A 16,016-nucleotide genomic window follows, 5' to 3' on the forward strand; every position below is an offset into this window, starting at 1 on the left:
TCGGCTAGTGCCAAATATTCAGAGTGGGCACGGAAGCCATGGTTCTGGGTGGTATCGGATTGAGTCTCGGCCCCCGTTCCTAACCATGTGGCCGAACGACTCTTCAGACAAGGACTGGAGAGGTCAATGGATTTGGGTTAGGGCGCCCACGGAGCCGAGCCATCCTCATGTTTTCAGCGCTCCCCGGTATCTTGCCGAGCCGGATCCTGATATGGGAAGTTTAGGTCCTCCCGAAGATAGCGGACCAGACCCGAACCTTAATCAGCAGAACATCTTCGGCAAGCTGCCGAACCGGGGAGGCAGCGGCCGAATGCAGCATATCCCGGAGACTTGGCTCCCCGATACGCACTATGTTTTCCAAGAGAATATGCTGGCAGCTGTCGGCCTCAGCCGAAAGTTTAGGGATGGTAATCTTCTTCGGCTGGGGCCGAGGCCTTTTAATTATCTCTTTTCTTCTTTCATTTTGCTTTCTTGTGATGTGCCGAACTAACTGAATTGACCTCTCCCCTTTTCTTTTTCAGAACGGGACGAGACCAACGTCGGCATTGATTACGCTCGCCTTGGCGTCAACCGAGAACGAGTCGTAACTGATCGGGCTCCCCCTATCACTGAACCAAGGCGCCGAGAGGTTCACCTAGACTCTTCCCACTTCCAAATTGAGGCTGTTGCTCTGTATCAGAGGCAGAAGCCTTGGTGGGAGAAGAGGGATCCCTTGTTTCAGCTGCTGGAAGAAGAAGCTGAAGCTGCCCGCACAGCCGAAGAGGTTGCACGGGTACTTGAGGCTTGTGAAGGAGGAGAAGGGTCCTCCAGAGCTGCTGAAGCCGAAGCTGCAGCTAGAGCAGCTGAAGAAGACGAGGCTTTGCTGAAGACCTCGGTGAGTTTTTAGACAACTTTTTTCTTTTTTTTTTTTTTTTTACTCACACTCTTCTTCCCCCCTGTCTGTTACAGTCTGAAGAGAGTAACAGACACAGAGAAGGCAAAGCTCCTGTTCGTCCCGAAGATCAAATACAAGAGTCTTCAGATTCAGATATGGACGAGCAGCCCCTTCTGAAAAGGCGCCGAAGGATGGCCATCATCGGCCCTCATGATTTTCAGCAGAGGCCGATGACCATCGGCGTCGCAATAAGGGAACCTGAGGAAGGCAATGGATCGCCGAGGGTTCCCCAGCCAACACCCCAATCTCCTCAAAAGACCCCTCCGCCACCTCCTGAGATGGAGGTGGATCAGAGAACTCCCGGACCTAAGGGAGGGGTCCAAGAAGAAATCAAGGAGAGTGCTGCTGAGCACGAAAATAAAGATGCCGTGATGTCAAGTGCTGAAGGCTTCACGGCAGATATCGCAAGAGAGGTTGAGGCTTTCGTCCTCACCCCTGAAGAAGAGGAGGTCATAGTACTTGACTCCTCTGAGAAGGACGATGCTGAGACAACCAAAGCTAATCAAGCTCCATCGTCGTCCTTCCCTTCTTTCCAGACTCTGCATTCTGGAGAAATGGGTTTCTCGGCCCCCCGAATTCCAATCCCAGATCACATCTGGGACCTCATATGGGGTCAAAACCGAGAAGGAGCTGCAGCCTACTTCGGCAATTTTGCTGGCATGTCCGAAGTAGACAGGGCAAGGATCTGGTCGCTGAAGGCCACTGCTGGGATGGGCGAATCCAGTAGATCAGTTCCTGACCCAGCCAGGTCTAACCAACTGCTGATGATGCAGGTAATTTTCCTTGCCTTGATTTCTTTCTGAACTCAACCTTTCAGCTATTATTTTTTACTTTTTTAACTTGTGCCCCTGTTTTCAGTTCGTGCACAATCAGACTCTCACTGTAGAGCTGATAGATTCCCTACAAGATAGGGTGGACGCTGCTGTGCACGAAAGGAAGGTGGCTGAAGAGGAAGTTAAGCTTGCTAAGCTGAAGCAAGCAGCAGCTGAAGAGAAGCAGCAGGAGGTTGAGGAGTACGGTAAAAAAGCTGCCGAAGCTCTGAAAACCTTCTGCGATGCTATGGAGATGGAGGTTTTTCCCCCACTGATGGAAGGGGAAAAATTCCTCCAGGAGCATATGGGAGTGGACGTCTCCAAATTCAAGGCTGCTATTGAGAGCCGAATTCAAGAAGGAACTGCTGCACAAGCTGAAGTGCAGCAGCGTCTAGAGGCTCTTGAAGCCAGCCGAATGGCTGCTGAAGAGTTGCTCTTGGCCAAAGACGTCCAACTCTCAGAGGCTGCTGCTGCTGCTGAAGCTCAAAGAGCTAAGCTACAAGAGGCTGAGGATCAGCTCACTGCCAAGAAGGAAGAAATGGTCCAAGTTCAGGCCGAGGCTTCCCGGGTTCAGCAAGAGTTTACCGAGCTGAAAGGCTCCTCCTCCAAGCTCGTCGATGAGCTGAAGAGATCCGAGGAAGACTTGGAGGAGACGAAGAAGAAGTTGGCCGATGCTGAGGCTCTACTCAAAGTCCGTATCTATACCCAAGAAGAGTATGAAATGGGTTTTAGAAACGGGTTCAGAGTGTGCCGAAGGGTCTGCCTTCATGCTGAGCCGAAGCTGGACTGGTCCAAATGTGCTGAATGGGTCCAAGATCCCGAAGACCCTCACATGAAGTATGCCACTCCAATCGAAGCTGAAATCCTTAAGGCTGAGGAAGCCGAGGAAGAAGCTGAGAGGATGGAGTTGGAGGCTGAGCAGAGGGAAAGGGAGGCTCGGCAGAGTGCAAAGCCTGCTTCTTCTGCTGCTGGAGCTGAGACCACCATTGGGCCCAATGAAGCTGATCAGTCTGATCCTCAGGCTGAAGCATAGGAACTCGGGCAGTCGTCTTCAGAATCTTGCGGTTCATCATGCGCTCAACTTTAGACTTGCCGCTTTCTGAATTTTTGCCTTTTGTTTTTTTTTTTTGCTTCAGCTTGCCTTATCGTACAACAGCTTATTATATTTTTATTTTGCCTGTACGTATTTCGGCAGCTGTTACTTTCCGCTTGTGGGCGGCTGCCGACTATTTTTGTAATTCAACATTTTTATTTCAAAGAAGTTCACTTTCTCAGCTTTCTTGTGTATATTTTTTTTCTTCGCTTTACCAGTCTTCGCACTTTACTGCTTTCTTTGAATGATCTTTCAAATATTTGCTAAGTGCAGAACTTCGGCTAGCGAGAATCATTTCTGCTGAGACTTCTTTTTGCCGTTTGTACTCGGATGTTTTCAACTTGTGAAAAAACTGACATAAGTATCAAACTTCGGCTGAGCTGAAGGGTATTAGATCAGTTGTGCCATTTCTCTATTTCCCTCTGCCCCCCCAGAAATCTGAAGATGAGGTCTTCTGAATTCTGGAATGGCTGATAATTTTTCTCGGCTAAGCCGAGGATCTTTGAACACTTTGCTTTATTTTCTACATCTGTTTTTAAAGTACTGATTTCCCACCTGAGAGTTTTCACTCTAGAGATGGTACTCTTGTGACACTTTCTTCAATTCATCCAAGGGAACAACTATCCGAAACACCATGCCGGGGCAGCAGTTTATCTGAAGTACGAGGCATCATCATGCAATACTTCAGAGTTGCAACTACCACCCGGAACTGATTCATCCGAAGTACAAGGCATCACTATGCAATACTTCGGGGCTTTATCAGTTCCTATTTTTTAGGCTATGTTTCGGATAAGTCTATGGCCTTTTTGCCCAAAGGAACAGCTTCTCCGAAGTACAAGGCATCACTATGCAATACTTCGGGCTTGTATCCTTTTTTGGCAGGTTTTACGGCTTGCCGAGGTACAAGGCATCATTATGCAATACCCCGGACAGCGCCGAATGAAACCTTGAATTTTTGAAAAACCGTAGAAAGCATAAAGACTTAAAGAATACACGCAATCTGAATGAATACTGGCTCGATGGCCTTTTTACAAACAAAATCAGTGTACTTACATGGATTGTACTATCCGAAGGATTTACACATAGTATTTTTTGAGCACATCGGCATTCCAATGGTTTTTCAGCTCGGTGCCATCCATTTGTTTGAGTCTGAAGGTACCGGGCTGAAGCTCTTGATAAATTTCATAAGGTCCCTCCCAAGATGCTGAGAGTTTGCCATGAATGCGATTTTTTTGAACAGCTGCAGCATTCCTCAGAACTAAATCCCCAACTCTGAGAGGTCGTTGATAGACTCTTCGGTTGTAGGACTTGCTCATTCTGAGCTTGTGTGCAGCCATCCTTTCTCGGGCTAGATCTCTAATCTCGTCAAGGAAGTCGAGGGACTCTTTCATGAGCTGCTCATTTTCCTCGGCTGAGAAGAGATTCACTCGTAGGCTTTCTGAGCCCACTTCCACTGGAAGCACTGCTTCGGATCCATACACCAGCTGAAAAGGTGAATGCCCCGTTGCCTCCTTCTCGGTTGTCCGGAGTGACCAGAGGGTTCCCGGAAGTTCCTCTACCCACTTGGACTTTTGATCCTCTACTCTTTTTCTGAGAGCGTTAAGGATCTGTTTATTTGCGGCTTCGGCTTGGCCATTACTCTGAGGGTGGCAAACCGCGGAGTAAGCCAATTTTATCCCGAACTGATCAGTGTATCGGCGCAAGGGCAGGTTGTCAAACTGTCTGCCGTGGTCGAACACAAAAACTTTTGGGATGCCGAACCGAGTTATTATGTTCTGCCAGATGAACTGTCTGACAGTTTGCTCAGATATGCTTGAAGCAGCTTCCGCTTCAATCCATTTGCTGAAATAGTCGATTCCGACTATCAGCCACTTTCTTTTGTATGGGGCCTCGGGAAAGGGTCCCAGAATATCCAACCCCCATTGTGCAAATGGAAGAGGATTAAGAATTGGCTGGAGATCTAGGCATGGCCGATGGATTACCGGTGCAAATTTTTGGCATTTCTCGCATTTTCTGACCATGTTCTTTGCATCCGAGATCATTGTAGGCCAAAAATACCCTGCCCTGAGAGCTTTGTGGGCTAAGGTTCTCCCTCCTATGTGGTTTCCGCAGATGCCGAGGTGAATCTCTCGGAGAATATAGTCGGCATCCGTTGGACCCACGCATTTCAATAATGGAGCGGAGAAGGATTTTCTGAGGAGTTGGCCGCCGAAGACGAGGAATCGTGAACTGATCCGCTTTATCTTGGAGGCCGAATTCCTATCCTCGGGGAGCTCGTCCCTGAGTTTATAAGCCAGGATGTCATCCATCCAGCTCGGCTCGAGTGCAGCGCAGCAGATTGATATTGCTTCGGCTACACTCTTTTCTCGGCGCACCTCCACATAGACAGAACGGCTTAACTCAGTCAGAGTTGAGCTTGCAAGTTTGGAGAGTGCGTCCGCTTGAGCATTTTGACCCCTTGGGATCAGCTCTACTTCGAAAGATCTCAGCTTCGCAATTGTCGATTTGATCCTTGTGAGGTAAGCTGCCATTGAAGGCTCTTTAGCCTCATACTCCCCCGGATCTGATTGGCGACCAGCTGAGAATCTGTCTTGAGGTAGACATGCTCGGCTTCCAACGATATGCACAGGTCTAAGCCAGCAATGGCTGCTTCATATTCGGCCTCGTTGTTAGAGGCTTTGAATGAAAATTTTAGTGCATACTCGAAGGTTTTGCCTTCGGGAGAGGTGATGACGACCCCTGCCCCCGAACCGTTCACGGTGGAGGACCCATCCGTGAAGACGGTCCAGATTTTCCTCCTTGCATCCAGAGTCTCCTGATAGGAGCACTCGGCCAAGAAGTCTGCCAAGGCTTGCGCCTTGATGGCTGTTCTCGGCTGATAACCGATACTGAACTCGGTGAGCTCGAAAGCCCACTTTGCTAGTCTACCGGATTTTTCAACCTTGCCGAGGACTTTCTCTAACGGCTGATCAGTTAGAACCGCTATTTGATGAGAATCAAAATAGGGTCGCAACTTCCGAGCAGCCACCACCACTGCATAAGCCACTTTTTCTAACAATGGGTAGCGCGTCTCGGCATCCGTCAGGGTGTGGCTGACGAAATAGATCGGCTGTTGAACTTTTTCTTCTTCCCTTAGCAGCACCGCGCTTACCGTGGCTGGACTGACCGCCACGTATAAGTATAGGATGTCTCCTACGACTGGCCTTGCCAGTGTTGGGAGTTGAGCCAGGTGTTCACGGAGCTGCTGAAAGGCTGACTTTTGTTCGTCTCCCCATTCAATGCCTTTTGAATTTTGGAGCTTCAGCGCCTTGAAGAAAGGGAGCCCTTTGTCTGAGGCTCGTGAGATGAACCTGGACAAGGCGGCCATTCTCCCGGCTAGACGCTGAATATCCCTTTTTGTCTTCGGCTCGGGGAGGTCTAAAGCAGCTTGTACTTTGGCGGGGTTTGCATCAATCCCCCTCTTGCTGACCATGAAGCCGAGGAACTTGCCTGACTTCACGCCGAAGACACATTTCTTCGGATTCAGCTTCATTTTGTATTTTCTGAGGGTGGCGAAGGTTTCGGCTAGGTCCGTGACATGATCTTTTTCTTTTATGCTTTTGACGATTGAGTCGTCAACATAAACCTCCATGTTTCGGCCTTTTTGCTCGGCGAAAACCTGATCAACCAACCTCTGATATGTTGCCCCCGCATTTTTCAATCCGAAGGGCATCATTCTGTAATTGTACAACCCGGAACTTGTTATGAACGCTGTTTTAGCTCGGTCCTCGGGGTGCATGAAGATCTGATGGTATCCCGAGAATGCGTCCATGAAACTGAGCAGAGCATGCCCGCTTGTCGAGTCGACCAGTTGGTCGATCCTCGGCAGCGGATAGGAGTCCTTGGGACATGCCCTATTCAGGTCCGTGAAGTCAACGCACATCCTCCAGTTACCATTTGCCTTCTGAACCATTACAACATTGGCCAGCCACTCCGGATACTGACAGGGTTCAATGAACCCAGCATCTAGGAGCTTATCGACCTCAGCTGCGATGTTCTGGTTCTTTTCGGCGGAGTAGTTCCGCTTTTTCTGCTTAATGGGTCGACTGGAGGGGTCGACATTAAGCCTATGGGAGACGAAGTCCGGATCAATCCCGGGCATTTCTGCGGCTGAGAAGGCGAACACGTCTCCACTGGCCCGTAGGAGTTGGACGAGTGCCGCACGGGTGTTTGGCTCCAGTGACGACCCGATGCTAACACATCTGTTCGGATCTCCTACGGTCAGTTCTATTGACTCGGTCAGGTCATCCGTTTCCATGCTCTTAGAGTTGGATTCCTCGAATTCCGGCCTGCTATCAATATTAGCAGACTTTCCTGACCGCGGCTGGCCATCAGAGTCGTTCGGCTCTGAGGCGGAGTCAGCCTCTTGGCCCCCATCAGATTTCTCGTTGTCTGGGGCTTCATTAGCCGAAACGTCTGAGCCTCTCGGCTTTTTGGCGTTTCGGTCCCGGTGCTTTTCCTCCCCATCGCCACGGTCGCCTCGGCGAGACGTGGATGGCTTGAGGTGATTGCATCGGCGGGCTTCTTTTTGACTGCCCTTTATTTTCTCGGAGCGTCCCTCGTCTGAAACGTATATCATGATTTGATGATACGTGGAGACGACTCCTTGAATGCCGTGAATGAGGGGTCTCCCCATGATCACGTTGTATGCAGATGGAGCATCTACGACCAAAAATTCGGCCATGATATTCCTAGCTGCTCGGCCTTCGCCGATGGTGACAGGAAGTGTAATCTTCCCGTCAGGATACGATGAAGAGCCGTTGAATCCAGACACCGGGTAGGGTGCGGGGTCCAGGTGCTCGGCTCCCATCCTCAGCTGGTCGAACGCTCCTCGGAAGAGGATGTTCGCCCCGCTACCGCCGTCGACGAGGGTCCGCCAGACGTTGCGGTTGGCGATGCCCAGAATGATTACTAGTGGGTCATCGTGGGGGTATACCACCCCCTCACAGTCTTCGGCTGTGAACAGGATGTTCGGCGCCGGTGACTGGGACTGCCGAAGCTCAGCCTGATGAATCTGATGGGTTAGACCCCTCAGTTGGCGTTTGGCTGTGCCTCGCGAGATTCCCCCGGAAATAACTAGGATGTCGAGGGACTCCTTGCCCTGAGGTCCCTTATCCTTCTTCCGAGCGAAGTTGAGGTCCTGCCGAGAATCTTTTTCAGCTTTTTTCTCCTCGCGCCTGTCCGCGAGGTATTGGCTCAGGTACCCCTTGCGGACCAGATCCTCAATCTGGTCCTTCAGCTGGACGCAGTCCTCGGTGCGATGTCCGGGTGAGTCATGGAACTCGCACCACTGGTCCTTTCCCCTCGTCTGATGCCAGGGAGGCAACGGACGAGGTTTTTTGAATCTCCCCTCGTCCTTCGTCGTGCTGAAAATCTTAGCACGGGGAAGGGAGAGTGGAGTGTATGAATCGTACCTTCCCGTATAGGGAAAGTGTCTTTCCTTCTTCGGCTCGGCAGCAGAGGACGGTTCTGAGGCCTTAGCCTTCCCTTTCCTCTGCGCCGAGACTTCGGGCTGCTGCCCTTTCGGCTTCCCAATTCTCGGACGAGACTGAGACCTGGATCTGTTCCACTCCTCGGCTCGGATGAACCTATCCGATGCTTCCAAGGCTTCCTCCAGGGTCTGCGGGGGATGCATGACCATGAAGTCCAGGAACTTTCCAGCTTGGAGGCCGTTCCGTAGCGCGAACACGGCCAGGCCTTGATCCAGGCTTGTGATTCCGGATGACTCGTTGCTGAAGCGAGTCAGATAGTCGCGGAGGCTCTCGTCCTCCGCCTGCTGCAGACTCATTAGCTCTGCAGTGGTCTTCTCTCGGCGGTTGGCCGTAGAGAATTTGCTCTTGAACTTGTTGGAGAGGTCGTTCCAACCGGTTATGGAGCCTTCCTTGAGCCCTTTGGTGATCCAGGATTGGGCAACACCTTTGAGGGTCGTAGGAAAGTATTTACACCAGGTAGCCTCAGACCTCGGGTTCAGATACATGTGCCCCTCGTAAGAGGCAATGTGATCCTTAGGATCTGAGGTACCATCGTAAGTAATATGTGCCGGGATTTTGACCGTTGGCACATGCTCTTCCAGAATCCACTTCTGGAAGGGCGAGTTCGATGGAACCATGACCGCCTTCCCCTTGTACCCGGCCTCAGGGACCTCGCTCCCTCCTCTCTCAGAGGTGGAAGTGGTTTTCGTCCCCGGCTGAGACAAGGTTGGGTGGGGTCCGGTATCCTCTGGGAAGGTGAGGCGGCTATGCACACTCACCTCCCTCGAACCCAAGCGTTCGTGAACGCTTTGGCGGGCGAATTCCGGGTCCTTGGAGGGCCCCATGGAATTCTGAGCTTCAGAGTGGTCAGAGGGTTGAGGGTTCCTCCTCCTCTCCTTACTGGAGTTTCGGGTGTCCCCTCGCCACCTCTGGCCGAGCTGTCTATGTGGTGGAACTTGTCCACCACCATCCTGACCGATCCTCCTTTTCAGGTTTCTCGGCTGGTGATCATCAGGCATCTGGATTGGAGCCCCTTGAGCTTTAAGGAACTCCATGCAGATGGCCACTGCTCTGGCCACTTCCTCGGTGGAGGGTCCGGAGGGAGGAGTCTCCCGCGGATGTGACCTGGATTGCACGCTATGGCGCGGCGGGGAGTTCCTCGCACCTGAGCCACTCGGTCTCGGGGATGGCCCCGGCTGCCGAGTGTGGTGCGAGGTGTTCTCCTCCTGGAGGCTAGGACCTCTTGAGGCTTCCCTTTCCGGAGAAATGGGGGCCTCCGATTCGGAAGAGGCTTGCTCCGGGGAGGGATAAACCGGCTGGCGTTCCCTCACCGTAATCCGGCCTCCTCCCTTCTTAGCCTTCTTGGAACTCTTTCCACTCTTAGTCATGGCGACTGCCGGAGTGTTTGATGACTGACGCGAAATTTAGTAGCGATCCCCACAGACGGCGCCAAATTGTTTCGGATGAAAACAATCGAATCTCGGAAGATCCTTTTATCTTGAGGGAACTTGGTCTCGGTCCGAACGACGCCGGAGCCGAGGGTTTCCTGCACAACAAATACACGTAAACTAGCCTCGGGGGGGACGCCGAGGAAGGCCCCTCCGATGCTTAAGTCAGTATATTAGAGAGAGAAAGCTGCGCAAGAGTTTAGTTGCTTGAGGCTTTATTGTCTTACCAAGAATTGACCAAATTGTTGGCTTTTATACCTTGGCTAATGAAGGAGGCGGATTGGGCCCGGAAGTCAGTTGGGCTGGGCCAAGCTGATTGGGCCGTTGACTGACCTTGACATGGCTTTGAGGATGTTGATTTTTGACTTTAGCATATTTGGAGAGTTGAACCTTAACCTTGGGCTTTTAATTGGATCATTCAGTGACCAGGCCCAATTGGACTAAATTGGACCCAAACAGTAAGCATTCAGAACTCTGCTATTGCTTGAGAATTCTAACTCCAGTGTGTATAAGTAGCACTCCGTATTATTATCATTTTGTGGTGATTACATGATATAGTTTTATAACGCATGTACAAAGATAACTTAAATAATTAGGTAAGGCTGTTCATCATTTTTATTGTTTTAAGGATATACAGAAGTATACAATTACTGTTTGATTGCAGGACATGCTGCAATACTGCATAAAGTACAATTAATTTTTTTCGAGCAAATGATATATAACTAGTTATAAGACAAAGAAGAATGTTGAATTTGTAAGGTACTAGTGTGAATGGAATGTCAACTCAGGCTTGTTCGATCACTGTGATATTCTGTGATCACGCGGAAAAGGCACAAAAGGGGATGGTGTGGCAGTGGCTCTGTGGAAGGAAACGCAGAAAAGGGATGCAAGGATTATTCTTTTCCGCGTGTCAGATTAGGTAATGGTTCTCTTGGTATCGTACTTTGTCCTGCCTATGCTTTCAAAGGATATAGATTAATTGTATTAGCCTCATAAGTTTAGAAATCTCTTTTGATTATGTAATTACGACAGATAATTACGAGTACTAGTACGAAAAGTCACATTCAGTCACTGAGAACCAAGTAAAAATGTGTCACAGGAAAGAGTTGCTACAAACTTTCTTTTTATCAGAAGTTTTGAGCATATGCTATACATTAATTGTTTTGATTTTGCATGATTCATATAAAAACTGATTCATATAAGTGATTAAGAAAATAATCTTAGGATTGATGTATGAAATAATTGACATCTTTAATTATTCCTTTCAGTATTTTCGAAATTGAAAGGTTATATTCTACCTTTTAAACACCAGATTCTTTTGGATGAGCAGAAGTCCTGATTGTAACATTTAGCTTTTTATAATTATGAATCAGGGATTTTTGCGACCGATGATTTCTGATTAACAACAAAATCTGTCGGAAAATTCCGACGGGAATAATGTTTCCGATGGACTTCCGTCGAAAATCCCGACGGATTAAGTATATCGGAAAGTTCCTTTCAATATTAAAATAAAGTTTGAACAAATTTCCGAGGGAATTAGATGTCGGAAATTCCGTCGGGAAAATTCGTCAATGTTAAAAGGTAGGCAGTCAGCCTTTCTCAGTTTCAAATCCGAAAAACAGAAAAGAGAGAGAGAGGAAGAGGAACGCGAACGCCGCCTTCTCCGAATCCTCCGCCGCCGGCAGCCGCGACGAGCCTCCACCTGCCCAGCCCCTCTGTAAGCCTTACCCTTTTTGGTTACTTTCTTTCCCTCTTTTTAGTGTAATTTCAATTACAAACCTTAATTTTTGAATTAAGCTTTCTAATCTAATTATTTGTAGGATTTGTAGAGTGAGTTAGTTTCATTGTAAAAAATTGAAGTTAAGAACTACAGATTTAAAGGTTAATTACATTACAAACCTTAAATTTTAATTAAATTTATTGTTTTTTTTTTTTTTTTTGGGAGAGGAAATTTATTGATTTCATTGTTTGTGTATCAGTTTATTTTTGTATCATATATGCCTTGTAAAATCTATAAATAAATACGTTTAATACTCCTGATAATGTATGTTAATTTAGTGTATATATATCAAATTATCAACCTAAACTTGATATATTGGTAAGGATTGCACTTTATTAGGGGTTTAATTCCCACTAAAGGCATTTTGAGGGTGGAGATTCCTAAACCCTTTCCCCTGTTCAATCACTAATATAGACGCTTTGAGGGTGGGTCCTTTAAATGTATAACACATTCCGTTTGGTTGTCAGTAAAAGGAATGGAATGAACAAAGGGAAAGAAGGATAATGGAATGAAAATCCTTCAAATTTTCAATGTTGTTTGTTTTAAAAAATAAAGGGAATGAAGCCACTAGTCCAACAACCATACCACCACCGCACAACAACATATCTCTTCACTTTCTACCTTTTCCAACCACCATCTAGCCACCTCACCATGTGCCGCACCCCCCTCCACCACCTCTGTGCTTCACCGCCTCTCCCCAGGCCCTTGCCTCCCCTCCCCTCCCCTCCTCCCGCAAAACTCTCCCCTCCTCCCTGGAAAACAGCCCCGTAAATGGTTGGAAACCCCTCCCTACCCCCGTAAAATCGCCGCCCGCCCTTCATTCCACCCTCGAAACCCTAGCCGCTAGGGTTTCAAGGGTGGAAGGAAGGGCGGGCGGCGATTTTCCAATAAAAGGGAGGGTAATCTAGGGTTGTAGGTTGTTCTTGCGGGGGCGGTGAGGGTCGGGGGAGGGGCGGCGAAGTTCGGGAGAGGGGCGGTGAGGGTCGGGTCAAAAGATGGTTGGGTTTTTCGGTGGTGTAGGTAGCTAGGTAAGAAGGCGGTGATGTGGTGGTGCGTTATTGGTGGCTAGGGAATGGGAATGGAAATACCTTTGGGGGGTGGAGAATGAACTTGGAAGGATTTGGGGGAATAGAGGGGGTTAGGGGAATGAAAAAAAAATGGCTAACAAACCGTAACAAAGGAAATCAGAGCGGTTAATTCCCTTTCCCTTTGATGAATACCCCCAACCAAACGGCCTTAGTTTATAAACGTATATATACAATTTATTTTATTCGTGTTTGTTGTATAATATGTTACTATGTAATTTAAATCAAATTAATTTCATGAAATTATGTTTCATTTTCATCTTTTTATATGCTAATTGTGTGGGTACTTAATGTAAGAAACACATGATTCATTGTGAAGGATGTGTAAATGTTTGAAATGAATCATTTGCATAATCATATGTTTATAAACTCGTTCAGACATACACATTATGAGTAGGTCTTGAATAATTCTGGTTGGGATTGTGCTTGGACATTTAATTTCACTTAAGTGGTGAATGTATGTCATATTTTTTAAAACTAATGATTATCATGCCTTGTTATTTCTCTACAATGTTCTCTTTATACATATGTAGGTGTATTTAATTGCCTACATTGTGTACTTGTGAATCTGTAAGAAAAGGGTACTAGATATTCCATAGAATCGAAAACTCCGCATACATGCATTAGTGAGGTTAAACGTCCAAGGATGGGTTTGATTAGAGTGATAAGTACACTTGGGCATCATTTAAAGTCTCATTGCAATTCTATTAAGTAAAAACTGGAAGACTTTTATAATAATGTTTGTGACTAATGTGGTTATATGTGTGAGTTATGTAGAAGTTGTAATCATGAAACGAAGAGAGCGTAGCTGGATGTATGACAGATTGGATGGGTATTCTATTAAGCCCGAGTTCTTGAAAGGGGTAGAGGAATTCATGCAATATTGCAAAGATCATCCTGAGAGCAGTAACCCCAATGAAGTTAGGTGTCCTTGTGTTAAATGCAAGAACTTACGTCTTCATCCTCCGGACATGGTTAGAATTCATTTGTATGGCAAAGGATTCGTTCCTAACTATTATGAGTGGATGTGTCAAGGGGAAGGGTTTCCTACTACATCTAAAGAGAAATCCAATGAATTTCGTGAAATGGTTGTGGACGCTCTTGGTGATCATAACCAAGATCAATTGGGCACCGAAGCTTCAAAGGAGGATCCTAACACACCATTAGAACAGCATCTTGATTTGGTGAAGGCATCTGAACAGCCATTGTATGAAGGGAGTTCAATGCCTATTTTACCCCCCTATCAAAGAACTAAGAGGGTAAGGATTAAGGAGTCTAAGGACATGACTGTGTCCGAGGAATAAAAAGTATATGTACGTGAAGTAAAACTGGAATATCAGTCTTGAGTCGCGTATTTCTCATAAAGTTCTATGTGGGAAAGAAAACCACGACTCTATCCTAAAATAAGGTTTTTTTACTGAGATTCCACCTTTTTATCCTTTACTTTGGAGGTCTTCAGAAGAAGGAAAAATACCGCGTTTTTAATGTTCTTTAGATCAGATTCATGCAGTGAATGTGGCAAATAGACATAGATTCTATGACCTTTGATATGCTACAGTTATCATTAGTCAATATTCCTTTTGTATGTCATCAACTTTCCTCATAAGAAGAATTGGTGGTGTGGAAGAATTAGATTTTATTAGTAATGATGTATTAAGACTCTATTCTCAAAACTCTCCAATGAGTTATTATGAAATACCTGTTTATTGCCTTGAGTAAAAGATACAGTGTTTTCACTCGATGTAAAGTTAGCCTTCTGATCAACAGCCCCAACAGGATGAAGAAACAGAAAATGAGATGTAATTTCATATTTTGATAAAAAGTTTACATTTTTCTTCAGTGCACTTTTACTATCTAGGATCACCCCATCCTTTATTTAAGGAAGAAGTAAAATCCAGATTATCTAAACCTGTAAAGATTTAACGCTATTTTGTTCCTTGTTACAAACCAAAATACACTGTATTTTAGGTGACAGAGGAATGAGAGGATATGAAGCAGTGCTGCCGGCTGCAGCACTATTGGCTGGTGCAGAATGCAACTGCTGACTGAACGGGTATTACTATGATGTTCCCTGGCACTGCCAGAAAAATAAAATTATAACAGCAGCATAATAATTCTAGTGTTGAATCTTCTATAAGTCTTCCTGCCTAGTCCCTCCTCCCTGATGGCTTGACCTGTTATTGCATGAAATGATGAAGTTGCATGCAGAAGCGAAAATATATGGTTTTTAAGCATAGTGCATACATATTGATATTAGAGCCATGTATAATTTCATCATATCAGCTAAAAATTATGATCATGTTTTCTAACTAGTTATAGCACTTCAAAAGTAAATCATTGTATCTGATTCTGGTTTGTGTCCTTCAGCATAATACTTTACACATGTAAACCTAACTGTTCAATAGCAAGGACTATTGATCTAATCAGAAATAATTAGCATGTACTGAAACTGAACTAGCTGCTAAATGTTATTTCGATATCACTAGATTTTGGGTTAAGTGCATCAATCTAATATGCTGCTCAAGTTGTGGCCAGCCATATCTATAACTAATGTGAAAAAGTAAAAGCAGAATATAAGTCCATGCTGCTAGCACATGGAAGAATTTTATCTAGAATCAACAGCTCTAGGTGTACTGAAGAGCCAAAAAGGTTTTAAAGCCAATTCTACAGTATGCCGAGGTTGTCTGCTTGTAATGAACTTTTTTAGCTGCTTTATCTAAACAGACAATTGTATGAATTGTGCACATATCTTACAAAGGAATAAATGCTGACACGAGATTGTACAAGTCAGTACGGAAGGAATGTCAACTTCAGATTTGGCCTAGCTAGAGATTTGCAAGCTAAGGCTGGCTTCTAGCATAGCATCACTGCATGATACAGGAAACTCTCTTAAAGAAGGAAGAATATTTTTTACAGTGACGTGCAGTAATGCAGTACAGAGTAAGGGTATGAAATAGTTTGATTCTGATGTTGATCATATTGATTTTCTCTGTATTCTGAAAAATGGCAACCGCCAGTTGTTTTCTGTATTTGAGGAATTATATAACCACACAATTATGTGTACTTATACTAATTAATGTCAAGCCTATAATCTATAATCTATCCTTTGCCAAAGTAGATTTTTCTTAGCAATAGGACAGGTAATCAGGGATGATGATTATAAAGCATGTTCACCTGTAAGTATTCCATGTTAAACAGGTGTTTTCTAAAGTATTTTCGATCAGTTTCAGTCCTGTTTCTTTTTGCTTTCTTACAAAAAACTGAACAAGCTTGAGGCTCAAACATAACAAGAACTCAAAAGTCTCAAAATAGTAAACTTCAACATTTATTAATTCTATGTTCTTAAATAGCTGA

General features: G+C 46.0%; 1 protein-coding gene across 2 annotated transcripts; it reads left to right on the forward strand.

Moving 5' to 3' along the window:
* The first annotated feature begins 10,515 nt into the window (after positions 1-10,515).
* Positions 10,516-14,443, forward strand: LOC110723820. 2 transcript variants are annotated; one of them, XR_002511772.1, is made up of 3 exons: positions 10,516-10,716; positions 11,171-11,514; positions 13,440-14,443. XR_002511772.1 is itself a non-coding variant. In XM_021903205.1 (2 exons), the coding sequence occupies exon 2, from the start codon at positions 13,451-13,453 to the stop codon at positions 13,964-13,966; it is 516 nt and encodes a 171-aa protein (XP_021758897.1). In that variant the 5' UTR covers positions 11,017-11,514; positions 13,440-13,450; the 3' UTR covers positions 13,967-14,443. The 2 variants fall into 2 exon arrangements, 1 of the variants encoding a protein (XP_021758897.1); XM_021903205.1 differs by lacking the exon at positions 10,516-10,716 and having other exon boundaries at positions 11,017-11,514.
* The last annotated feature ends 1,573 nt before the right edge of the window (positions 14,444-16,016 follow it).

This window comes from Chenopodium quinoa, unplaced genomic scaffold (assembly GCF_001683475.1).
Source record: "Chenopodium quinoa cultivar QQ74 unplaced genomic scaffold, ASM168347v1, whole genome shotgun sequence".
In the NCBI taxonomy this organism is placed as follows: Eukaryota; Viridiplantae; Streptophyta; class Magnoliopsida; order Caryophyllales; family Amaranthaceae; genus Chenopodium; species Chenopodium quinoa.

Bases quoted from the DNA above. Each gene is read 5' to 3' on its own strand.
- LOC110723820 (XM_021903205.1), top strand. From the start codon at position 13,451: ATGAAACGAAGAGAGCGTAGCTGGATGTATGACAGATTGGATGGGTAT.